General features: G+C 35.8%; 3 protein-coding genes across 3 annotated transcripts; 1 reads left to right on the top strand and 2 right to left on the bottom strand.

Moving 5' to 3' along the window:
* Window positions 1–7,040: 7,040 nt before the first annotated feature.
* On the top strand, window positions 7,041–17,517 carry LOC110733815 (ATP synthase mitochondrial F1 complex assembly factor 2-like). Its single transcript, XM_021913885.1, has 4 exons — window positions 7,041–7,765; window positions 8,110–8,284; window positions 14,862–15,139; window positions 16,724–17,517. Exons 1-4 carry the CDS (start codon window positions 7,364–7,366, stop codon window positions 16,829–16,831), a joined length of 963 nt encoding a protein of 320 aa, XP_021769577.1. The 5' UTR covers window positions 7,041–7,363; the 3' UTR covers window positions 16,832–17,517.
* A 654-nt stretch (window positions 17,518–18,171) lies between these two features.
* On the bottom strand, window positions 18,172–20,827 carry LOC110733816. The gene is made up of 7 exons (XM_021913886.1): window positions 20,603–20,827; window positions 20,301–20,379; window positions 20,079–20,198; window positions 19,887–19,965; window positions 19,404–19,490; window positions 19,093–19,155; window positions 18,172–18,792 (listed from the first exon to the last, which is right to left on the bottom strand). The coding sequence occupies exons 2-7, from the start codon at window positions 20,354–20,356 to the stop codon at window positions 18,715–18,717; spliced, it is 483 nt and encodes a 160-aa protein (XP_021769578.1). The 5' UTR covers window positions 20,357–20,379; window positions 20,603–20,827; the 3' UTR covers window positions 18,172–18,714.
* A 2,690-nt stretch (window positions 20,828–23,517) lies between these two features.
* On the bottom strand, window positions 23,518–24,645 carry LOC110733941. The gene is made up of 3 exons (XM_021914010.1): window positions 24,085–24,645; window positions 23,786–23,985; window positions 23,518–23,680 (listed from the first exon to the last, which is right to left on the bottom strand). The coding sequence occupies exons 1-3, from the start codon at window positions 24,643–24,645 to the stop codon at window positions 23,518–23,520; spliced, it is 924 nt and encodes a 307-aa protein (XP_021769702.1).
* Between the last annotated feature and the right edge of the window lie 1,051 nt (window positions 24,646–25,696).

The following is a 25,696-nucleotide window of genomic DNA, read 5'->3' on the forward strand; positions in this document are numbered from 1 at the left end:
TAGCGGTTGTTGTGGGCTGGTTTGGTGCTTGATGGGTCGTGGTTTACATTCGTGGTTGGGCGGTGTTGGCATGAAATTGTAGGGGAGGCTACTAGGGAGTTGGTGTATGTAAATCGAGGTGGGGAAAGACAGGAGGTGCAAGAAGGAGTCGTCAGCGGGGGGGTGGGGGAGTTTGGGAGCCGGCAGGGGTGGGCTAGTGGCTAGGTGCCTAGGTCGGTAGGGGAGGGGTTTTGGGTTTTTTTTTTTAAAAAAAATTATTTTTATAATAATTTAATTATTAAAAATGATGTTTTATTATATTAATGTTACCATTTGCTTAGTAATATTAATTCGCGATTACCATTGATAATCAAAAGTTTCACACTTTACCACTGAGAAAAATAAAAAGTTCATGGTTATCAGAGAGAATTTCCCAAATTGATTTTAGCACACCTCTATGTAAGAACATAAACAAATTGTGTTCTTACCCCTTTTTTTTATTATTATTATATCTCCACTCTTACATCTATTGCTTTTAAATAAAAAAAAAAAAAATCACTCCTAATTATATTTTCTAATGTGTGTGGATGCAAAGAGATAATTAATTAGGTTGGTATATTGTTTCAGTTTGGTCTTATGCACCCTGTTTAGTGAGAAAATTTAGGGTGAAAATACCCTTACCATGTAGAGCAATCAACATCTAACAAGTGGCCCAACTAGAAGCTAACACGTGGCAGCCACCTCAACCCAAATGGCCAATCAGAGACTAATATGTAACATTTGAATTAGTAATGCAGTGTTGTTATGTATATATTGGTACATAACATTGGCAAATTCGTGAAAAAATATAAATTGACATTGGTATCACTGATATGTGAAATGTATTATTGATTGTGGAATAGTACTATAAATGGTTATAATGTTACTAAAGATTGTTAAAACGATATATTTTTTAAGCTAATATATGTACCACTAGGTGGTGGTATTATGTCATTGGTAGTGCAATGATATGATAATTGGTTGTAATGATACTTAGATGACTACAGTGGTACAATTAAAACGTGAAATTTAAATTGAAAACATGTGGACCCATCGCCTTTATTGGTATAATAAGTTACCATTAATTATACCCTTATTATGTACCACCAAATGTATAACAATACTCCCTTTAAAATTCCTCATTACATCGACAATAAGGCTCAAAAGCACATGAAAGGGAGTTAACCTCGTAAATCAGCAGTTGTCCTAATATGTATCACACACCTAGTGAGCAACTAATTAGAGCACGTCTTTTTATGTTACAAAACTTAGGAGCATGCCATCATAAAAGGGTATAAACACCCCTCCATCATTTAGTGATGGGACAAGTGACACATAGTGCTTATACCGAGGTTACGCCTAAAAAACGCTCTAACTTCTCTCTTACCTTTCTCTCTCTACATTTACTTATTCTGGTAGCCGACTTGATTGTCAGAGGAGGATATTCCGATCGTCATCGAGAGCTTTGTTTTGTAGGTGACCTACGGAGAGCTTGCGACATTGTAGTTAAAGTCTCCCAAGGAAGGACATTAAAATAAAACCCTAAAACATTTAACGTCATCTATGGGAAAACCCATTGTAAGGGCAATAAATGGTCACAACTCACTCGAAATGGATAATGTTCAAGATAAAACTTTATTATTAGATGAAGATAGTAACATTCAAGACTGTCCTTCTAGAGAATGAAATAATTAGCATGTTGGTCTTTCAGATCCCCTGTGTAGTCTGAATGATAAAGCTACAGTCCCTCTCTTCCTTGGTTAATTAAGACTCTCCTCTCGAACTTTCAACAATCCCTACCTAGAACAAGGATATGTTAACCAACTCCCTTGCATTTTGGCCTAAGCCCACTAAGAAGAAAGAGAAATTCGGTCAAAATGAAAACAAAAAGAACCTAAGATGGTCAAGGAGACCGAGAAGGTTAAAAAATCAAGCTCTTAAAAGAAACCATCCAAGGTAATAGTAGACAAGTCACCTAAGTACAAGTGGTCCAGGTTTATAAAATGAACAAAAACTACAAATGCGCCTAGTATGCATATTCCACCAAGGCTATAGTATCGGCAACCCAATCAGCCTACCAAGCATCTATGGATTCTAGAGATTGCCTTTGCATTGGGAGAAGTGGGTCGCCCAAGCACAAGACATGTCGCAAATTGCCTCTACTATAGTTCCCAACAACAGTCTCATGTTGGTTAGTCTCATGGGGGCAAATTAGTATTTTCAATCCTTTCTTCCTCCATTTTTCCTTCTCTCACCATGACCATCGCAGCCCAAGATTCTACCTTCTTCCTTCACACCAGCCATTCCTCCCCACGAGCCATCATTGTTGTTGAGATGGAGATGCTGCCACAAATTGAAATAGATGTTTTCCCTAAGGGGTTAGTATGACCCTACTTTACACCATTGTCCATTGTTGTTGAAAGAGGAAGAAAAAGAAGGGGACAACGGGAAGAAGAGGTCGACAGGGAGACAAAGATATTAGTGGGATGACGTGGAGATGGTGGTGGATCAGAATGGTGGTTGTGATGGGGTTCAGGAAGTGGTGGTGGAAGCGAAATGATGGTAGATGGGTTTGTTCTAAATTTTCAAAAAGAAAAAGAAAATTAAAGAAGTTGTAAAAAAATCTGACTAATTAACACAAAGATACTCCAGACATTTGGCACTATTTACTTGACTCACTTTGACCAATGTTTGTGAATTATACATAAGAAGAAAATGTGATACTTGTTGAAATTGTCTCAATGAATAGATTATTAGTATTCTGTTGTAATTTATACTTTTTGATGATTAAAGATATTATTGGTCAAAGTTCTACATCGCGTGTGCGTCAGGCTCCAATGGGGAACATACAAAAACTAAGTGAGTCATAATCAGACTAATGAATTGGGGCACTCGTCATACATAATTAACAAAAGTTTAAGAAAAATGTGTTAGTAAAAAAAAGAGGCAGCCCCCATCGATCTTAATAATAAACATTTTTTGTTTATCTAATGACAATTTCGTAAATAAAGGAACAATGCACCATACACTACATCAAATTGTTGGTGCTCACGTTCGCTGCTTACTTGTATTATGTTAAGGGGTGTCCATTATTCGGATTAAAATCGAACCAATCCAATCCAAACCAAACCAAATTATTAATTCGAATTGGATCCGAACTTGAAATCCGAACGGGTCGAATGATTTTTGGATTGGATCGGATTGACCTTATTACTGTTTTTTATAAATAAGTATTGTTAATATTAATCATGTTCTAATTATATTAATATTATTCATGTAAACCTATGTTTTCAATACTTTTATTAATCGTGTACTACTATACTTTCAAGTATTGAATTTTTATTATTGCAATTTTATTTTTATAGTCGCTTTAGGCCTAAAAAAGTCGCAACGTGTTTTAATTCAGATTTTTTGATCGAATACAAATAACCAAATTTCAATTCAGATTGGATTTAGTGGCAAATTCAGATCAAATTGGATTTGATAATTAAAAAACAAAATTTATTCCAGATCGGATTGGATTTGGGCTAAATCTAAACCGAAAACTGAATGGACACCTCTAACTATGTTGCTGAGATGGACATTCCACCGACAAAAGCTTTCTCCACCATAGAAGCTTCCTCCTTCCTTCCCCGATCTCCATCCATCTTCCACCGACACTTACACGACAACCCCACCATCTTCCGCGGCTTCTACACCAAATTAAATGAAAACCCTATGAAAAGGGGTGAAATTCAAGCCATGGTCAACCCCAAAGGGTAAAGGTGACCATGTCATGAAGTAGCGCTTTAGGATGTGTTTTGTGGTGGTGGCGATGATGGGTTATAGTGAGAAAATGGGAACATCAGTGGTGGTGATGATGGGTTTCGAAGAGGAAAGAGGGGCATGAGAGAAATGGTGCTTCATCGACTAGAAAATGGAGCAAGGTGGTGGCGGTTGCAATTGAGTTTCATTAGAGAGGACAATGACGCTAAGGTGTCGGTGACTGTTGTAATATGAGTGTTTCAAAGGCTACAAAAATATAATGAATAATGTGTTTGTTTGATCAAAGGAAGATGGTGCGGCATGACATTTCATCATTGACTTTGAACACGAATTCCAGCGCAAACGAGGTGCACATTTGTCACCGATACGTTCTCTAAGTTTACACACTACTCTCAGTCAAAGACACTTTAGGGGGTGAAACTAATGCGGTTTAAAACCGAATCGAATCGCAAATCGAACTGAATTAGAAATGCGGTGCGATTTGTTTTTTCCTAATATGGTTCGGTGTAGTTTAAAAAAAAATAAAAATTGCGGTTTATGGTTTGGTTTCGGTTTTAGGATTTGAAAAACCGAATAACTGAATTATGGCCTTGTAAGACTTAGTCACTATCATCTATCTATACTTATATATATTAAAAAGCGTTTCTAAACAGAATGTGTGCAACGAGGCACCTTTTTAAATCTCTATAAATTTGACATGTCAGCAATATGTGCCACGTGTCACATCTTTTAACACTATATATATGACATGTCACCTCCACAATATGTGTTAGAGTTGACAACTAAAAAATGCTTATAGCAAGATTTGAACTCAAAACCAACAAGTATCAAGTTTCAAGTCTTCCCATCTTAGCTATTCATTTATTATGCATTTCTATCCAACAAAATTATAGTTAACTTGTATAATATAATTAGTGTTTAATTGTACTATTTATTTCCAGTATGTAATGATCAAAAGACAATTTAACAACTTTAATTTTGAAGTCTGTATTGTTTTCTGATTTGATGAAAAATAATAATTTTATTTTCTATTAAATAATCAATAGTTGTTGAATCTCTTTAAATCATAACATATCAAATATTGAATATGGTTCTCCTAATACAGATATTTTTTCAATTTATGAAATTTCAAGATAATTATCAAAATACTAAGTAAAAGCAGTCTTGTGATTAGCAAACTAAACAAGTACAAACTAGCAAGTCGGGGCATCGCCCGGGCCACACACTAGTTTCTTCATTAAAAATTAGAACTTGTTATATCATTATTTGCTATTTAACAATAGTTTGTTTTATTTTTGGATAATCAATCCCAAAAAACAAATTTTGAGTAATTAGGCCCATAAAAGTTGCAAATTAAGGCCCAAATCACAAGGCTAAAAAAATTGTTGTGTAGTTCGATTTTTTTTTTTTTTTTAAAAACCGAATATTATATGGTGTGGTTTGGTTCGGTTTCAATATTAATATGGTGCGGTGTGGTTTTAAAAATCCCAAAACCGAATTAATATGGTTAAGTTTCGGTTTAGGCTATAAACCACACCGCAAACCAAACTTTCACCCCTAGGCACTTTTGGGGTGAGAAGGAGCCATATAAACTTATGCCCGAAGAAGGAATATGTTTAGCTCTTTGTATTTTTTGAACGTCATCTATGTCTTTCTGATTTTTCCAACCAAGAATATAAAATGAAACATGGGGATCTCAAAGGTTGAAGAATCCAAGAAGACAAAGCTTTAATTAGAAATTAAGAAGAGATAACATCATTTTAAACCTCCCATTAATTATGGGTGTTAAGAGTAGGGCTGAGCAATTAATTGATATCCGTATTCGATCCGAAATATTCGGATATCCAATCTGGATATCTGAATATTTTGGATCGGATAGGTCGGATATCCAATATCCGAACCTTTTAACAAATAAATACACAAAATACAGCTTTAATGGAAAATTTGATTTTTTGAACAATTAAATCTCAGATTATCATATTCAAGAATCAAATAACCCACAATAATGTAAGACTAATGACATAAAGAATCATTTAAAACAAGATTAAGAAAATAATCAGAAAAAGTAAAAAAAAAGTGTTCTAATGGTTGACGCATATTCAATGATGACAGAGGGTTTGGTGACCCGTAAAGCTTGAGCCGGCCGGTGGAGGTTAGTGAGCGTGAGCCGTTGGAAGAGAGCCCACTAAGCTAGGTGAGTCGGTGGTCGGTGCCGGTGAAGGAGATCTGAGAGTATGAGATTGTAAATTGAGATTTTGAGATGATAAGAGGAGAGAAAGTTAAAGAGGAGAGAGAAAGTTACAGAGGAAGTTAGAGTGGAGAGAGAAAGTTAGAGAGGAGAGAGAAAGTGACAGGAGAGAGAGTGAGAAATTGAGATCTGACAAAGAGAGGTGGGGGTGGGGCGTGGGGTAGGTTAAAGAAAAAGAATATAGGGTTTGGTGTATTTCACTATTTTGTACTGTACTCCGTAAGAAATAATGTTTTTGTAAAAAAATAATGATTTTTTTTTTTAATATTGGATATCCGAAATCCAAGAGTTGGATATCTGATATCCGATTAATTCCGGATCGGATATCCATAATTTTCGGATCGGATGCTGATTGGATCTTCTGATTTTCGGATAGTTTTACTCAGCCCTAGTTAGGAGGGGGTTACAAAGGAAGAAGAAGATGAATAAAAGAAAGTTAATAGACATGTTGTTGAATGAATCTAGATATGGAAAAAGTCTAGTTCATAACACGACTTTTACTTCCTTTATTCCAATAATGACTCATCAAATGAGTGATAAATCACAGTTTATATTTCATTTATTTACAATCCGACTAGTAAATTAACAAACTTTGTTGATTAAAAACATCAACTTGTATTTCTTCAGAAAAAAAACAAGGAGTATGCAGTATTAGTCAAATTCTTTTTCAACTGTTAATAAATTCAACTAGGGGCTTTTGGTTCGCGAAATATAGGTATGAGGTATGAGTTTAGAATGACTGAAACCCATACCATATGTTTGGTTGTCAAAAGTATGAATTTTAAACCCATACCTCAAACCCATGAGGTATGGGGTTTAGAAACCTTGGGGGGTGGGTTTGACTCATTCCATTCCCTTAGATATCAAATAAAAGGAGGACATAGTGAGAGATTTCATTCCAAAATTGAACCAAACACATGATATCAAGTTCCTTTTACAGCCTTTGAGATAATTATCAACGATATTATGCAGCTTGCCCTTGAATGTCATTCGTATTCCTTTTCCTTTGTGAAGCGAAGTGGTAATTGTGTTGCTCATGAATTAGCAAAACTTAGCTCTTCTTTTGTCGATCTCCGAGTTTGAATGGAGGAGGTTTCTAGTAAAATTTCTGATTTTGTAATGGCTGATTTTATCCTCTTCTTTTGAGTAATAAAATCTCTTCATTGTTTTTCTAGAAAAAAAAAAAAAAAATCAAATTTCAACCCAATACCACCTCGTAAATCGTACGGAGACATGGTCATCAATTCATAAACCCCTGCAAACATAAACCCATTTCCGAATCCCCTAAAATTCAACTCAATCAAACCTTCAAACTCCATTGAATCTTCAACAATGGCGTCAAACATCATAAGAAACTCCCTAAAATCAATCAACTCACTAACCTTACGAACCCTAACAACCCACCGCCGCCCCTTCAGCGCCGCCGCCGCGAACCCCACCACCACCGCCGAAGAATCAGACGCATTCACCTTCTCATCTGACGGCGCTGACAGCAGCATACACCTGAAGGCGAAAAAAGCGGCAGCTTCGTCAGTGACAATGCCGATGTCGTTCATGACAGGTTCTATTGTTGGAAAGAGATTCTACAAGAAAGTAACAACGAGAGAAGCTGATGATGGTAATGGGTGGAGTGTTATGCTCGATTATCGAACCCTTAAAACTCCTTCTAAACGTCCTCTTAAACTTCCTACTCTTTCTCTTGCTAAAGCTATTGCTGCTGAGTGGGATTTCCAGGTTACTCTCTTTCCTTAGATTGTTTTGATTTTGAAATTCGTGGCGAAATCATGCTTGGATTGGTGTTATTAATGTTTATTCGATAAGGGTATTGTTTCCCGGTGATTATTAGTTGAATAGGTGATCACTGATTTGTAAATGGTAATCATGTTTGCTGGATGTGAATTGGGCATTTGGGGCTTTTGGTTGAATTTGCTGGGTTGCTACATGATTTTGCAAGTAATCGGCATTTATAATTTGGTGCTGTTATTGGTGTTGTTGAGATTTGTGTTTGTGATTTGATGTTATTTGAGAAGGGGTTTTGGTGTTAATTGAATCTCGGGTTTGTTTGGTATTATTTGTAGCAAACAGATGGAATAAGACCCTTCACAATGCCATTGATGAAGCTTGCTTGCACTGCATTGGAACGAGTTCCTGTTGTTCGCCCAAAAATTATTGATAATTTGATGAGCAAGTTCAGTCAAGACTTGGTTTTTTGTCGTGCTCCACATGACAACGAATTAACCAGCGGTGTCTATGGTATGATCCCTAATATTGATCACTCTCTATTACTGGTTTTTAACTTTATATCCCTTTCCCTTCTCGTGTTTTTAATGCTTTGAGTGTGATAGATGCCATGTCTTGAACTGTTTTGTTATTGAAGGCCAGCCTTTTATGCTTGTGAAGCTAAAGGACAGCATTAGTGTAATAACAGGATGAAGCAGTGATGAAACAAATGCATGCCTGCAAAAGATATATGTTAAGCCTTGCTGTTTTAATTTATTTGCTAATTGTTTTTGTTACTTTGTTAGTGAGGTTGACAAATATCTAAAAAAGAATGGAACACAATAAATGCGGAAGAAATGAAGTATCAATGGAACTGCTATGATTATTTGGTGAAACATTCATTTTAACATAAATTAAGATAGTATAACTTAAAGTAATTAAAGCTCATAATTTGACTTTGCATTGTTTGGCCATGCTTGTATTGGGGGTAATGAATTAAGAGTAAGTGAAATTGAAAGAAAAGGAATGAAGAAATTTAGGTGCTGTGAGAGGGATTGATGTGGTGATAATGCACATGGAAGAGTAAAGAGGGTAGGGGGATTTAATAATTGGTGATACGCTACTCTACATCTTTCTCATACGGCCCGTTTGGTAGTCTGTAATAAATAATGGGATAAGAATGAATTTTGTGTAATTTGGTTTAGAAATAAGTATCATAATGATGATGGTCATGCCATCTCATTTCTAAAACTATGCTTTTCTTCATAAAGTCTCATTACCACCCAATACCACACCCTTAAGTGATAACGGATGGTAATGAAGATTTATGAAGATAATGAGGTATCTTATATGTATTAGAACTACCATGTGTTTTGGTACATTGACTTACATAATTACAACAAAATACAGTCTCATTACTTCTATTTATTACCGCCTACTAAACGGGCCATTAGGGGATGGTGGGTAGTTATCACCCCCAAAATAATGGTAATAATTCTTCCATTCCTCACACAATCATTACCCTATCCCATGTCACCACCTTAATTCACTTCATTTTCTTACCTTTTCTTATATTACTCATTCAGCACATCTATTCTAAGCATTTCTTGAGTGGTACATTGGGCTTACATTACTCCATAGGCCTTGTTTGGAATCAAATTTTGATTGTTGTTGGTTCACTTGGCTTGTTTGACCAACTAGTAATGTTAATTGCTTTAATAAGTCCGAAGTAATAGTTATCGTTAAAATATATTTTAAAATTGGATTTTGATTGGAAAATTATCGTCTACTTGTGATCAATCCTTACTACTAATATAATAATATGTATTACTCCTGTCATTTTTATTTTAATGCAATACTTCCTTAAAATGACTTTTTTGTAAGTGCAACACTTCCTTAAATGGAGATATATTATATTATTTTATTATATCTCTCTCCTTTCATGCTCTCTCCACTTCCACCCCTCACATACTTTAAAAAAAAATATATATTATTTCTCTAATCTCAATTTCTTTTCTTTATAATTTATAATTTATAATTCCCCAACAACCTCCACATACACAATATTTTAACAAATTCAACTCAACCCTCTAAAACTCGATGTTGGGAAAAAAAAAAGGAAGCATTATTCTACTTGTAAGCTAGAATGTGGGATACCTAAGCTCACCAACTTTCAAATATATTGAGTATTTTATTGAATGATGATAAGTATCTAATGAAACTAAGGCAATAAATTAAGTCTAAAGGTTAAAGACCGATTAATACGGAGAACGAGACCCTAGGGAAAGGTGATCAAGGCATACATGAAGCATTTTAATAATCTATGGCTAAGTCGATTATAGAGATATCAAGGGGAAAATTTGTGTACCTAGGTCACTCCCGCACACACTAAACTTTAAAGTTCCCAACCCTACCTATTAGTTTGGTTAGCTATGAGGGGTGTTCACGTATTAAACTTGTCCAATAAGAATAAGTTCAGGAAGTCGATTAACCAAGAGACTATAAGGCTATAAGCATTAAGACCAACATGACAACACCTATAGCTTAAGGCATTCAATTATCACCTATGTTACACACACTCGAGTTTCAGTGTCGTATCAAGTAGGGATTGGAGGATCCGATCCTTCGATTCCAAAAATAGCTAATACGGGGATACAATCAAATGAGTGTCTCGACTATTTTTTGGACACGGCTAGCATATAAAGTGTCGGAAAATTTTTAGATACTTAGTTAACAAAAATATTCTAATATTTAAAAAAAAAAATTGACATGATAAAAAATCAAAGTCAAACCATCCAATTATTATAACAAAAACTATTAAATAAGAATTGCATATTGTCCCAAAAAAAAAAAAAAAAAAAAAAAAAGGTCAAACCATCCAATTGTTATAAGAAAAACTAGTACAATAAAATAGAATTGCATATTGTTCCAAAACCAAAAAATCAAAGTCAAACTATCCAATTGTTATTACAAAAGCTACTATAGTAAAACAGAATTGCATATTGTTCTAATTCCCAGACAACCAAAAAGCAAATATTTCAAAAGGCTAACAATGTCATTGAATGTTCGTCATCTTTAGCTCATAATCTTCATTCAATGCTCATCATTTTCATTACAAAAACCAATGATAGCCCTTTCTAACTCCAGTTCATTGATGGATAGTTCTGCCATCTCGCAAACATCAACATCCTCATCAAATTGATCTCCTTTCTTACAATTATTAAAAAGTTATAAGCTGGTTATATTAAATATCATATAAAATACTTAATGCTCATTATTTAATAATATTACCTATGTCCCAATAACGGCTAGGACCTGATTTGTAACTCTCTTGCTTCCTTGCCAATAATCGAAGGTTGTTATAGCATTACACTAAGTCTCTTGCCCTATCGGAAGTCGGCCTATTTCTCTTTAGAGTTTGAATATTACCATAATGACTCCAATATTTTTCACAACATGAAAACGATGATGGTTGTGACAATAATTTATAAGTAATTGATTGTAAGTGGGGAAGGTAGGAACAATAATTTGCCCACCAAATTTTAGGTTCTTCATCACTAGAAAATGACCCATATTCTAGTCTCGCATGCTTAAAATCATTGTCATCGGGAAATAGACGTTGTAAACATTCATTTTTACTTTTAGAAACTTGTTCATCTTCATTAGGTGCAATCCTTTTATATCCCTCTCTACTAGCATTTAGCCATTTCGAGTCTTGGAATTAGTGAGTGTGCAGAAACTTGTTCATCTTCATTAGGTGCAATCCTTTTAAATCCCTCTCTACTAGCATTTAGCCATTTCGAGTCTTGGAATTAGTGAGTGCTAAACAATGTAAGAGTGTGTTACTTTTGTTCCACCTACTCGGTCATACTTCTTGAATAGCATTTAATAATATTAAAAAAAAAAAGACTTATTAGATAACAAGTTCTTCCCTTAATGTTTAAAAACATTGACATTTACTCTTTCAATCATAGTATTCCCACATATCATAGACAAGATGCAAAACAGAAGCTTCTTTGTCTCCAACCCAAATAGTCATATATAGGCTCAACAAACTTTAAAAAATAATCAACATTATCGCACTAATTGTCACTTCAAACTTTTTCTTTGTATACACGAGCCTTAATATCAATAGGATTTTTAGGAGATCTAAACGAAGTCCTAAAATCAGGATCAATAACCATTTTTTAAAGTCCATTTTTCACTTCTCTCATACGTTTTGCAACAACACAATGACTAGCAAACCTTGTTTCAGGTCACAAGTTTCTAGATATCGTGCAAAGGTTACAACTCTTGACATGGTGAAGGCAATTTTGTGACGATATTCAAAAATTTGTTACCTCATATGATATGGTGAAGGCAATTTTCAAGAAGAATGTTAAAATACAACTCTTGTTAGTGGTTGAAACAAAGTTTTCTAGTCATTAAGTGGCTGCAAAACGTATGAGAGAATTGAAAGATGGACTTGAAAAAATGGTAATGGATACTAATTTTAGGACTTTGATTAGATCTCCTAAAAATCCTATTGATATTAAGGCTTATGAATACAAAGAAAAAATTCTAAGTGACAATTGGTGGGATAATGTTGATTATTTTTGAAGTTTGCTGAGCTTATATATGACTATTTGGGTTGGAGACAAAGATGCTTCTATTTTGCATCTTGTCTATGATATGTGGGATACTATGATCGAAAGAGTAAAAGTCTAACATTTTTTAACATGAAGGGAAGAACTTGTTATCTAATAAGGGTTTTTATTTTTTTTATTTTTTTTAATGCTATTCAAGAAGTATTACTGTGTAGATGAAACAAAAGTAACACACCCTTACATTGTTTAGCACACTCACTAATTCCAAGACACAAAATGGCTAAATGCTAGTAGAGAGGGATTTGAAAGGATTGCACCTAATGAAGATGAATAGGTTTCTAACAATAGAAATGAATGTTTGCAACGTCTATTTTCCGATGAAAATGATTTTAAGCATGCAAAACTAGAGTATGGGGCATTTTCTAGTGAAGCAACTCCTTTCAATCAAGCTCATATAATTGCTGCCGAGATGGTGAAGAACCTATAATTTGGTGGGCAAATTATTGTTCATACCTTCCCCACTTACAATCACTTGCTTTTAAACTATTGTTACAACCATCATCGTTTTCATGTTGTGAACAAAATTGGAGTCATTATGGTAATATCCAAATTCTAAAGAGAAATAGGCCGACTTCTGAAAGGGCAAGAGACTTGGTGTATTGCTATAACAACCTTCGACTATTGGCGAGGAAGCAAGAGAGTTACAAATCAGACTTATTAGGACATAGGTAATATTATTAAATAATGAGCATTAAGTATTTTATATGATATTTAGCATAACCATCTTATTAATTTAATTTTTTTTTAAATGTTTGTACGAGAGGAGATCAATTTGATAAGGATGTTGATGTTTACGAGATAGAAGAACTATCCATCAACGAACTGGAGTTAGAAAGGGCTATCATTGGTTTTGGTAATTAAAATGATGAGCATTAAATGAAGATTACGAGCTAAAGATGACGAGCTTTTAATGATATTGTAAGCCTTTTGGAATATTTGGTTTCCGAGATTTGGAACAATACTTTATAACTCGGACTCTAGTATCCATGTTTGACACCGACTCGGCTGTTTTGTGAATTTTTTTTATGATTTTGAATTGGATGAAGTGTCCAAGTGTCATACCCATATTCGACCCCAAATACCTATGTCGAGGGTCTAACATGGGTATTTGGGGTAAAATGAAGAGTCTGAGTAACATAGGAACAATATGAAATTTTGTTTTATTGTATAAGTTTTTGTTATAACAATTGTATGGTTTGACTTTGATCTTTTGGTTTTGGAACAATATGCAATTTGTTTTAGTAGTTTTTTTTAATAACAATTGGATGGTTCGACTTTGATTTTTTCCTTTTTTTTTTTTTTTTTTTCTCATGTCAATTTTTTTTTTTAATATTAGAATTTTTTTAAACTAAGTGTCTAAAAATTATCCCGATACTTTATATGCTAGTCATGTCCAAAAAATTAGTTAAGACACTCTTTTGATCGTATCCCCGTATAGATTATTTTTGGAATCGAAAGATCGGATCCTCCGATCTCTACTTGGATACGAAACCAAACTCAAGTCTCTGCAACAATGGCGAAATTCGAAAATTGAAAAGATAATTTGGGGTTTTGTGCTGGTTTCCATTGATGATATTCTACCTTTAAGAGCTTTAATGGAGATTTTGAGAGGCACATGGTGACCGTCTTTGGTGAAAATGGGCACAAATGTGGTAAGATTAGGTTTTTTTGGGAGGGGAATGGCCGGTGTTTGCAAGGTCAGGTAGTTAAGGACTTCAGGGTGGTGTGGGATTGAGAATATGGAGACTTCTGGTGGAGCAATTGAAGGGGACCCTGAGAAGCAATTGAAGGGGAGGAGAATAAAAAACGGTGGGGGACATGGGTTGATTTTCCTGTGGCAGTGTTCCGAGTGGTTCCGAGTGGTTGTGAGTTGTAGTCGCCGACTGTGTGGGTGGAATTAGGGGTGGTCGGTCAGAAGCGAAGAGGAGAGAAAAGGGTGGGCGTCGTTTTTTTTTTTTTAAATATTCTAACCATAGTTATTTTATAACTAAAAATTTAAGATAAAACATCCATTTATGCCATAAGTGAAAATTAATTCTTAATTAGGTTCATGTTGAATAAAAAAATAAAAATAAATAGAGGGTTACCATTTCAGTGTAGCAATTGTTGAAGGTCACCATTGAGAATTTCTTTTTTTGTTTTTTGTTTTCCCTTTTTTCTTTTTTGCCATCAAATTAGTGAGACTTTCATTTGGAAACTATTGTGGTGCGGTTGCTGAATGCTCTTGAGTAATTCTATTGAACTATGCTCATACATCGATATGCAAATTAATTTTGTTTTAACTCTCTAGTTGTTGAGTAGTCATCAGGAGAGGGAGAGGGCCTGAATGCCCCATGAGTAGGTTTTAACTTGTTTTTGATTTTGTCCCCTGCTTAATTGAAGTATGAACTTTGTTCTATATGGATACTTTCTGAATTATTTAAATCAATACTTCTAATCGCATGTTACTCTCAAAATCTTTGCAGAACGCCAAGTTGAAAAAATAGATCCTCTACTAAAGTGGGTGGAGTCAGAATTTGGCTACAAGCCTGTAGTGTACACCTGTTTTTTTGGTGGCAAGCAGGATGAAGGTCTTGTAAAAGCCGTTGAAAGTCTATTGAAGAAAGCAGATGATTGTGAACTAGCTGCCATTGATGCACTGACATCTGCATCACACTCTTTAATTATTTCTATCGGTATAGTTCGTGGAAAATTGCAATTAGAGGAGGCCATTGAGTTGATACGTCTTGAAGAAGATCTGCAGGTTAGAGTCATATGCCATGTTGCTTTATGAGTCCAACCTCTACGTCCCCCTCCCCAACCCAATCTAACCATGATTTGCTGCATCATTGAACGTGTATTGCATCGGGTATATGGGAAGGGCTCAGGAACTGCATTATAATTCAGTTAGAGGTAGCTTAAGCAACATGAAGATTGATATCAATTCAAGGAGGGAATCAGTTAGTATATAAATAGAGGATATTGGAGGAGAGATTCAGTTAGTCTATGAATAAAGGAGATTCGAGAGAATTTTTTTTAACATCATTTCTTTTTTTTTTTTTTTCCTTTATTTTTTAGGAAAAATTGCGAGGAAGGTCCTTTTAAGTAGTCGACCTTGTGAAAAAGGTCCTTTTAAAAAAAAGATGGCACAAAAGGTCCTTTTATGGTGATTGGGTTGTGAGGAGGATCCTTTGACCAAACTCCGGTGTTGACCTTCGTTTTCCGGCAAAAAAAGTCACGTGTTGCGCACGTGACCACTTAAATCAGATTTTTTTTTTTTTTTTTTTTCTCTTTTTTTCCCTTTATCTCTTCTTCCTTGATTGACTTAAATCAAATTATCAACCCAATTTGTACTCAATTGGAATTTTTAGATAAGAAAACCAAAAAATTCAATTAAATATAATACTCCATATTCTTTAAAAAAAAAAAAAATTTGCATCGCCAAATTGTAGCAAAATACAGAATTGAAAAACAGTAGGGGGAAAAGGCAAATTAACAAAAGAAGTGGTAAAACTCAGCAGAAAATAGAGAATAAATGAAGCAATAAAAAAGGAAAAAATAGTAGGGAAAGAAAAGATCCCCAATTGAATAGTGGTAATCGGGAAGAAGGAAAAGAAAAGGAGCAGAGAAAAGCAGTAATTGATCGAAAAGGGTACAAACAGGAGTGTTGACGATGATGGCATCGGGAGGAGGAAAAAGACGATCGGAAAAGGAGTAGTAATCGCCATGCGATTCAGCAAAAGGCGGCTTCATCCGCGCCAATAAAACAACCTCTCTCTTCTCTGGAACTGCCTTGCTCGCTCTCGAAGTCGCCGTTGAAGGCGGCGCCGCGGCGGCGTTGAACTTGAAATTGAAAAAGGGGTTCAATTGCTTGAGCTTTTGCTGGTGAGAACAGCTGAATAGGAGGGAGGGAGGGAATTTGGTTCGGATTTTAGATGTGGAGGGAACTGTACTTTGCAACTACCCCCCCCCCCCCAATCAATCCAACAGCCATGATTGAGCTTAAACCATTGATGATGATGCGTGGTGTTGATGAAGTGCAGCAGCGTGAATTCTGATTGAAAGGGAAATCAAGGAAGAAGAGGGAAAGGGAAAAAAAGAAAAAAAATCTGATTTAATTGGTCACGTGCGCAGCACGTGATTTTTTATTGCCGGAAAACGCAGGTCAACGCTGGAGTTTGGTCAAAGGACCCTCCTCACAACCCAATCGCCATAAAAGGACCTTTCATGCCACCTTTTTTTTAAAAGGACCTTTCTCACACCACTTAAAAGGAACTTCCTTGCAATTTTTCCTATTTTTTATTATTATTATTATTTTTAACTATTCTAATACTGTTTCATCTGACAGGTGGACAAGTGGGGTCTTGTCGAGGGTGGTCATGATATTGATATTGCGGATTTGAAGGTGCAGATTGCATCTGCTGCTGTGTTCCTTGGGCTATCAAGAAGGTCATAGTATCCACATTTTTGAAATTTTTTTATCAAATGAGTTGATTGTGCATTTTTTGTTTTTGTATGCTCCGTTGAAGGCTGTACTGTACTAATCACAAATTGACAACCAATGTGCTGGAGCTTTTTGTAAACATGTAGCCTTTGCGAAAGTAGCAAGAGTAATAATATCTGCTTCGGTATTTCTGAGTATCATAACTTTTTTATACTTAATATTATGCAAACAATTGCAAAACCTCTAATAACAGAAGAAATGTAGTTGAAACTGTTACTCTACACCTGAAATCTGGAATGGGAACTAAATCATCAGTGTTGAAAGTTGAAACATAAGGTCAACATGTACTTTGGCTGTAATGGTTTAGTTATAATATGCATATATGGAAGCTTCACCAATTTCAGCTCTGTTTTTAGTCATGTACTGTTGTACAATTTACATTGTATAGTGCCATAACGGTTGGTAGCATGCCAAAGCAGCTGCTTTTGTGGCAGATTAAGGATCTTCATTGCAGCATTGCAGACAAACTGGTGGTTGTTTAATGACACAATAACAGCATGTAGTATCACAGTCATTATTGCAACCTGTTACAGAAAATTGCCTTTGAGTTAGTTTTTACGCTGATTAGAAGCTTACTTCTACCAAAGGAACATCAAGATTTTTTAATTTTCTACCAGAAAGAAAGCTTTGATTCACTGATTCGAATCACTTTCAGTTCACTATTACCTGTGACTGTGATGACATATTGAGATGATTCCAGTTCATGTGGGTTCAAGACAAATGGAAGTCGGTTGGTTGCCAAGACAGCGATGACATTAATTGCGACAAGGCTCATGAAGAAGTAAGCTATTGCTAGTGATTGCCTCATAGTTTGTAAGATTTGCTTTCAGTTGGATTGCCTAGTACTGTCAAAACTGGTTGGATAATGCATCACCAACTCCTTTTATAGGACTGTTTTTGTACTTTATATCCCAAGGTTTCAAACATATGACATGATTCATCAACAGTGTGGCTTATTGTATATTGTAGACTTGTAGTTATTAGAAGAGGCATCTTTTACTAGTTAAGAAAAACATCATGTTCATTACGTGCTAATAAGAAATTTTAAATTCCAACAAAGATTTGGTTTAAAGGATCACTCAATGTAAACCTCACACCAAATCCTTAAATAAGGAAAAATTCAAGTGGAATTCACCTTCATCAATACATCATAATTCATATGCAAACACAAAAAACCGCTTTAAAATGCATAAAATGGCTCCGCCAATTTACCAAATGGTGCCCTTTCCTTTACCAGAGAAAACAACATTCTACATGGAGATATTTCCCGAGTTAAAGGTTGAACACGAGTCTTGATGAAGAAAATTTACTTCGGAATTTTAAAGAGTAATGATCTTCATACAATTCAGCGTTACCAACATTTTTTTGTCTAATTTATTCGGGCATTTACCAGAATATGTCAAAACAGGGAACCAGCACATATCACCTACTACAAGCTTTAACCCAATTAATTATACCACTGCACTTCTGAGCACAAAAAGGATTCAGCAACTAAAACTTCTTCTGAGTACAGGCTACAATTTGCTTGATAGAAAACCAGTAAAACATTGCAAAGATCAAGATTTTAGCTTCACGTGCTACAGCTTCGGGTGGTAAGAGGCAGTGCTATGTATATCACTTTTCCAATGAATAAATTGCATCTTCTCCGCTTCAAAAATAAAGCATTAATCAAATATTCAGAAATAGTTATCCGAGGGTAACTAATTCTGCACATGATAATACAGAGGTTTCAGCAACTATAAATAGGCCTAAAACCAGGCACAACAGTGTCGTTCACATTCCATGGTGAAGCTTAACAAGAATTGCAGCGCAGAGAGCTATGGCCTCATTAGAGATCACTCCTGGTTAGACATTTGAATCTTGTGGCGCTTGAAAAATTCTCTAAATCCATAAGCACTGAGATCATGGCTGAACTGCAGATTCGATAAACAGGTTTGACATCAGATAAAAGCTAGAAAGCAACATGAAATCATAACAGATTTTCATTTGTAAAAGAGGTATGATTCCAGTGTGTATTTGTTAAGTAGCAAGCAACAAAACAAATATAAATAGTCAATAAATAGCAACTTGTGGTAAAATAGAATGAATGATTAAAACCAAATCTAAGCCCAAATTTAATGCCAATTGATGGTTTACAGGAACAACAGCATGTGTACAGCAATTCAAAGAAATGAATAAGACCCAAGTACTAGAAAAATATAACAGAATCTTACAGGCAAGACTTTCACGGAGTACTTGGTGACATTTGGATCAGTAACCCTTCCCGGGGCAGCAGCCTGCAGGAGAGAAAAGACAAAAAGTTGTTATCTTGGCGATGGCATGTAAATTTTACAGAGCTGTGCCATCTAGTTGCAATCACTCGCTTGTTTCAAATACGTTGCATCTTGAACCAGAAAGAGATACAATCAACAAATACCCAATGCTAATTTTTAGAAAAAATTTGAAAGGAGGTATGATCCTAAAACTGGATGCTTGTATAGTCCAAATCCCAGAAGACTATTAGATATAGAAGGATCGGACATACTTGCTCTGGGGTATGAAATATTTCAACAAATGGATATTCCTTCCTTTGCCGTGTTATACAAAAGCCTGGATACTTAGGACACTCAACCTGAAAATACACAAAGTATCAAAATTACTAGAGATAAAACTGACTAAAATATCATTACACAATGCAGCAATACTGCAGTAAAATGCATCAAGATCCCTATCATCCCTTTGTCTATACTCTCTATACATCCAATATGCCTGATATACTAGAGTGATGCAGAGAAGACACATGACAAGCAGAATAAACCACAGCAACCACGATGTCAAAGGCTACTATATCAATCAAATACAGGCTCTAGCTTTCTTACATGAAAGAAGAGATGGATATCCATTTTATAAACATATTCTAATACAGACTGTTTCTTAATTTTATAATGAAGAGTGAACCTACTCTCTCAAATTGACTATATAAGATTCTGCAGACCCATAAACATAACACAAAGAAGAAGAAACCTACTCTCATAAATTTGACATGAGGGTAAAACTCGGCCGCAGCCTCCTCTAGTACTTTGTCAAGATGTCTTGTGTAATTTCCCCTACAAATTCCACAAATCATTTCACATTAAGAAAAGGGTACAAAGACGAAAGTAAAACCGAAATCAACTATTGCAACAGGGTAAAAAGGGGGCAAGGAAATCCATCATATTACCTAACAGTGAAAGCAACAACCACAGGGTAGCCCTGGTGAAGAATCTGTACAAATTGACGCTCCGACGTAAAATGTATTACACGGGATGGTCCTAAATCCTTGGGATAACCAGTATAATACCTTATAATTTCACAACAAAATACAAAACAATATTAAGATTTTACAATGTATACTATAGTTCAATAATTATAATCCCATAGAAAAATCTAATTAACTGTTTACCTGCAACTTTCACGAAAATTCATCATCATCTTACTGAACACCGATGATTCTGACATTGTGGGTATTGATATTGGAACCCCTATGACAAAATCAAGCAACATTTCAAATGGGAAACAAAATAAATTGAAAAATTCTGCAAATTTCTGATACTGTACCAAAAATTAGGGCAATTAAACTAGCAAAACAAAACTGCAATAGATTAATTAGAATCTGTGTATTCAAGGGGTTTAACAAATATAAAAATTTATTCAATTAGAAATCAAAATGAAAGAATTATGAGAAGATGACGATTAATTATTTACCTGGAAAGTGAGTGACTGAATTAAATTTCTGGGAAACTTTGAATAAGCCCTAGCGCTCGATTGTTCAATTTGGGGGATTGTGTAGGAAGACATGGCTTGTGTTCACACTTTACAGTACTCACTTTTTTTTTTTTTTGAAGAACTTTACAGTAATCACTTCAATCTGTGAATTACTGCCCAATAGGGAACAAGTTAAACTTGGAATGCATTTAATGTAAATTAACTGAGCGGTAAAATTGTAAATAAATTGCGTGATTTTACATTCTTAATATAATTGAGCGAAAAATCCAATTTCGATATTGCAGTCGTTTTTTTTTTTTTTTAATAAATTACCACTTTACCGTCCATGTAAGTAAGGGGAAAAAAACAATTTTTATTATCGGTTTAGAGAGAAACCGTTACTTCATAACAGAATAACAGATGAGAACCACTACTTGAAGTTGCGGTCCACAATATAAATTTAAAGTTAGCATAACCCCATGGCAGCTGCTAGCCAAAATTATAACACAACCAACCATAACAAAAAGCTGTACTCCCTTCGTCCCTTATTTATAAGCCTATGATAGGGAAGTACAAATATGCATGTGGCAGTAGACTTGGCAATCTTGACCTGACTCGAATGACCCGACCCGCAACCCAAAAAATGACCTGAAATCATTGACCTGAAAATGAACCAAATCCGAACTAACCCGACCCGACCCGAAGTGAAGTTGACCCGAATGTGACCCGATGCCTGAAATGACCTAACCCGAATTACCCGCCCCGAAATTAACTCGAACCCCGAAGTTGACCCGACTCGAAGTGACCCGAACTGATTGACCTAAACCGATCCGACCCGAAGTGACTCGACTCAAAATGACCTGACCCGAAGTGACCCAACAAGCATTTTTTGTGGTGTTTTTTTTATAAGAAATTTACTTTAGTTTCTAATTATTATATAAAAGTTACTACTATTATTGAAATAAGAGGGAATTTTCCCATAATGTTTTTAAGTAAATTTTTATTTGGTGACTTGACCCGAACTTGACCCGACTCGAACTGACCCGGCCCAAACTAACTCGACCCGAACTTAACCCAAAAATTAGTCTTGAAAATTAACTCGACCCGAACTGACCCAACCCAAACTGACACGACTCGAACTGACCCGACTCGAACTTGACCCAACCCGAAGTGTTGACACGAATTTGACCCTAAACCCGAATTGACCCTAAACCCGAATTGACCCGACTCGACTCAAACCCGACCCAAATATTTGCTGACCCGAAAGCGACCCGACCTGAACGACCCGTTTTCCAGGTCTAAAATGTGGGGTTAGAGAGAAATAGAGAGAAAGAAAAGGTAGTTGGTAATTATTGAAGAGATGGAGAGAGAAAGTGTTGGAAATGGATCTCAAAAGTACCAAAAAAAAAAAGATGACAACTCATCAAAAGTAGTGGAATATTGTCAAAAAGTACATTATTTAAATAGAAATAGACATCTAATTTTGAAAACCCAAAAAGGGTTACAGGCTTGTAATTAAGGGATAGAGGGAGTAATTGCCAACAAATAAACAACTCCTAATATATAAGAAATTAAGAACATCTATCCAACTCTATGTATATGATGAGTAATTATCAGGTTGTGAGTTAGCATACACGGGATAGGGACTTTCTCTCACTAGAAGCCTAAGCCATCGGAGACCAACTCGACCACCCTGGTGGTTAGAGCTCCGGGAGCTTACTCCTAGCGGAGAGAGAGTTAGTTTAGTGTGCTTTGCATTTTCATGTAAGGTGATTAGAGTGTTTCATTCACTAGTCTATCCCTAAAAGATCAATTTTTAGGTTCCTTTTTTTTTTTTTTTTTTTTTTTTTTTTTTTTTTTTTTTTTTTGGCTTAAGAAGATGTTCTCCTCAATGGAGATTTCCTCTTTGCAAGAACAAGATCTCAGGCTTAGATCAGTAAGGAAGTTAAATGATACAGGGGAAAATCCACAAGGAGATACTTCTATACAAAGTCAACAAGTAGAAGGAGAGCACGATGAGGTGACTTAACCTATGGAAATAGAAGGTGAGCATCAACCACAAGACCAGGTGAAAGAGCAAAACTCAAAAAAGCAACAGGGGGTCATTAACTCTAATGTGAAAGTTCAGAGTAAAGGCACGTTTAGAGAGGCGGTGGCTAGGTCGTCGCAATGGTTTACTGAAGCAAGGAAAATAGTGGTTAACTCATTAGATTGGGACGATGAGGATGACCACAGTCTGAATCAAGCTAACATTGTCAAATTCCCCAAGGAAAAAATTCAAGAGCTTAGAAAACCATGGGAACTTACTTTAATGGGTAAGTGTTTAGGGCTGAAAATCAGAGCGGAGTACATGGCTCAAAGAGTTCAACGTATGTGGAACCCAAAAGGAGGCTTGGAGACAATAAAAATGGAAAACGGAGTCTACTTGTTTAGGTTTTCTATTCATGGTGATATGAAAAGGTATTGTTCGGAGGTCCTTGGTTCATATTGGATCACTATCTCATGATTTCTAAATGTAAACCAAACTTTAGACCGTCAACAGACTCGTTCCAAAACATATCCGTTTGGATTCGTTTTCCAGAGCTTCCGGTTGAGGGTTTTTTTTTTTGGAAATTAATAGAGAATTTTATTAATAACCAAGAAACTTTCTAGCAAAGCAAGACAATACAGAATAGCCTCAAAAACACAAAGAAACTATAACAACCACTTTTTCATCTCTACATCACATCTACAGGCAACATTGAACAAAATACGTCCGATGATAACAACCTGGTCTTCAACCTTCTGTCAAAATAGCAGCATTCCTCTACCCCCAACATGGTAGACTGTCTCAGCAAAACACATAGTATAAATCACAACTAGAGTAGTAGTCTTCCTGCTCATGTTTATAGCCATAAGAAGCTCCTCTTAGAAACTTAAACTGCTTCTCTGAACCTTAATGTAATGTATGCAGCAAAGCTACAGCTAAAGAACAAATGATCAACTGATTCCAAAATACCAGCTTGACAAAGAACACAGTGAGTGGAGCATTGAACACCCCAACTGCTAATCCTACATATCAGTTGTGGCAAGTCTATTCTGAACAGCCAACCAAAGAATCAAGACACTCTTAGGACTGGCTTTAGAGTTACAGATCACCCTCCTCCAAGGCACCTTCTCAAATTACCCTACAGCTGTTTATACATTTTACCGATTGAGAATCTACCCTTAGTCATGACAGAATCCCAATTAGCACTACTCTGAATAAGATCTCTAGTCTGCAGAACCTTCTTCAATAACCAAGAACAAGAATTAGGTATAGAAAGAGTAAACAGATTTCTGCCCTTAGTATAGTAACTGTCAACCCATCTAACCGAAAGTTTGTCCTTTTTATGAGTAAGGGCCTACAAAAGTTTTGCTATGGCAGCCTTGTTCCAAAATTGAACATTCTTGATATTCCAACCACCAGCCACCTTAGGAAGCATCACTATTTCCTAGGCCACAAGAGCTCTCTTAGACTTTTCAATATCACCAGTCCACAAGAAAGTTCTGCCGTATGACTGAACTTCCTTGATAATCTTTTTAGGCATGGCAAAAATTTGGCACCAAAAAGTCTGCATACCAAAAAGAATGGACTTAATAAGCTGCATTCCGCCAGCATAACTCAGGAACTTGCTAGTCCATGATTTGGCTCTAGCATTCTCAACAACTGGTTTGCATTGAGAGTAGCTGAGCTTTTTTGAAGACAAAGGAACTCCCAAGTATCGAAATGGCAGCTCACCAATAGGAACATTAATTACTCCCAGAATATCCTCTCTAACAGCTTCAAAAATACCAGCAAAATAGATATTGTTCTTATCTAATTTTGCTTCCAGACCTAAGGCTTGAGAAAAATTCATGAAAGTCATCATTAATAGTCTAACAGATTCTCTATAAGCTCGAGCAAACATCAGCAGATCGTCCGCAAACATCATGTGAGTCAGGTTAAGTCTTTCACATCTAGGATGGTGGTTGAAATCAGGATTATTAGCTAACTGACTCATGCATCGGGAGAGGTACTCCATTCCAATAGCAAAAAGGAATGGAGACATGGGATCTCCCTAGCGTAAATCCTTTTTTGCCAAGAAAGGTTTACAAGGAAAGTGTAGGCGTCATTCGAAGCGCGCCTACTTAAGTATGTGGTGAATATGCTTGGCACTCATAGGAAGTGGGAATTGACATATGATTAGGGACATGATTAGGGACAAAGTAAAGTAAGGAGCCGCCAATAAGTTTTTAAGGAAGATGTAAATCGTTCACGGATCATTAAAAGGCAACCACGAAAAGGGACAACGATAGGGAACAACGATTGACCCGTGAAGGTTACACCCCATTCATAATCCATGAAATTACCTACTCCATATGGTTCGCAACCACGAAAGGAGGATCGGGGATGATGGTACGAAGTGAGTCATGGAGTCACATCCGCCCGTATTGGCCTCTACTAGATTCTTATTGTGAAAAGTAATTCCTGTAATCTCAAAGGCATACAAACAAAGATTCAATTTGCTCCAAATTATTATTAAGTTAAATTGGTTGAATATTAATGCACGTTGTAGACACCTAATTGTGTCTCCCCAAAAACCAAACCCAGTGATAAGTACCTTTCACATCTTTGATTATCGAGTTAGGTGAAAGAGTTGAAGAGTCTCGTGAATTCCCTGTAGCCTTGACCATTTCTAGCCTTTCCTTAAATGTTTTAAACCAAAATCATTCATTTCGTGTCCTTAAAATCATTCATTTCGTGTCTTCTTTATAAAAACGTCCAAACCAGTCTATTTTTGTCCATGATCCTGGTCCAATTATTGTGTAGTTGGATGGTTTTTGAAAAGAGTTTTTCAAAGATATATTATAAGCCCAAATCCGACTTATAACGAAGAAGTTATGGCCAAAATACTAAACCAAGCCCAAACCGGACTTAAGTCCACCTTACCTACGACCCAATGATCACGAGGAGGGTCCAATACCTTAATCCCAATCCTAAACCTATTAGGATTCATTAGGATCTTTTAGAATCCTCTAGAAGGTGCTAATTTATCCTGTTCCTGAAAGATAAAGATTAAAGAATTAAATATT

This window comes from Chenopodium quinoa, unplaced genomic scaffold (assembly GCF_001683475.1).
Source record: "Chenopodium quinoa cultivar QQ74 unplaced genomic scaffold, ASM168347v1, whole genome shotgun sequence".
Taxonomy (NCBI): domain Eukaryota; kingdom Viridiplantae; phylum Streptophyta; class Magnoliopsida; order Caryophyllales; family Amaranthaceae; genus Chenopodium; species Chenopodium quinoa.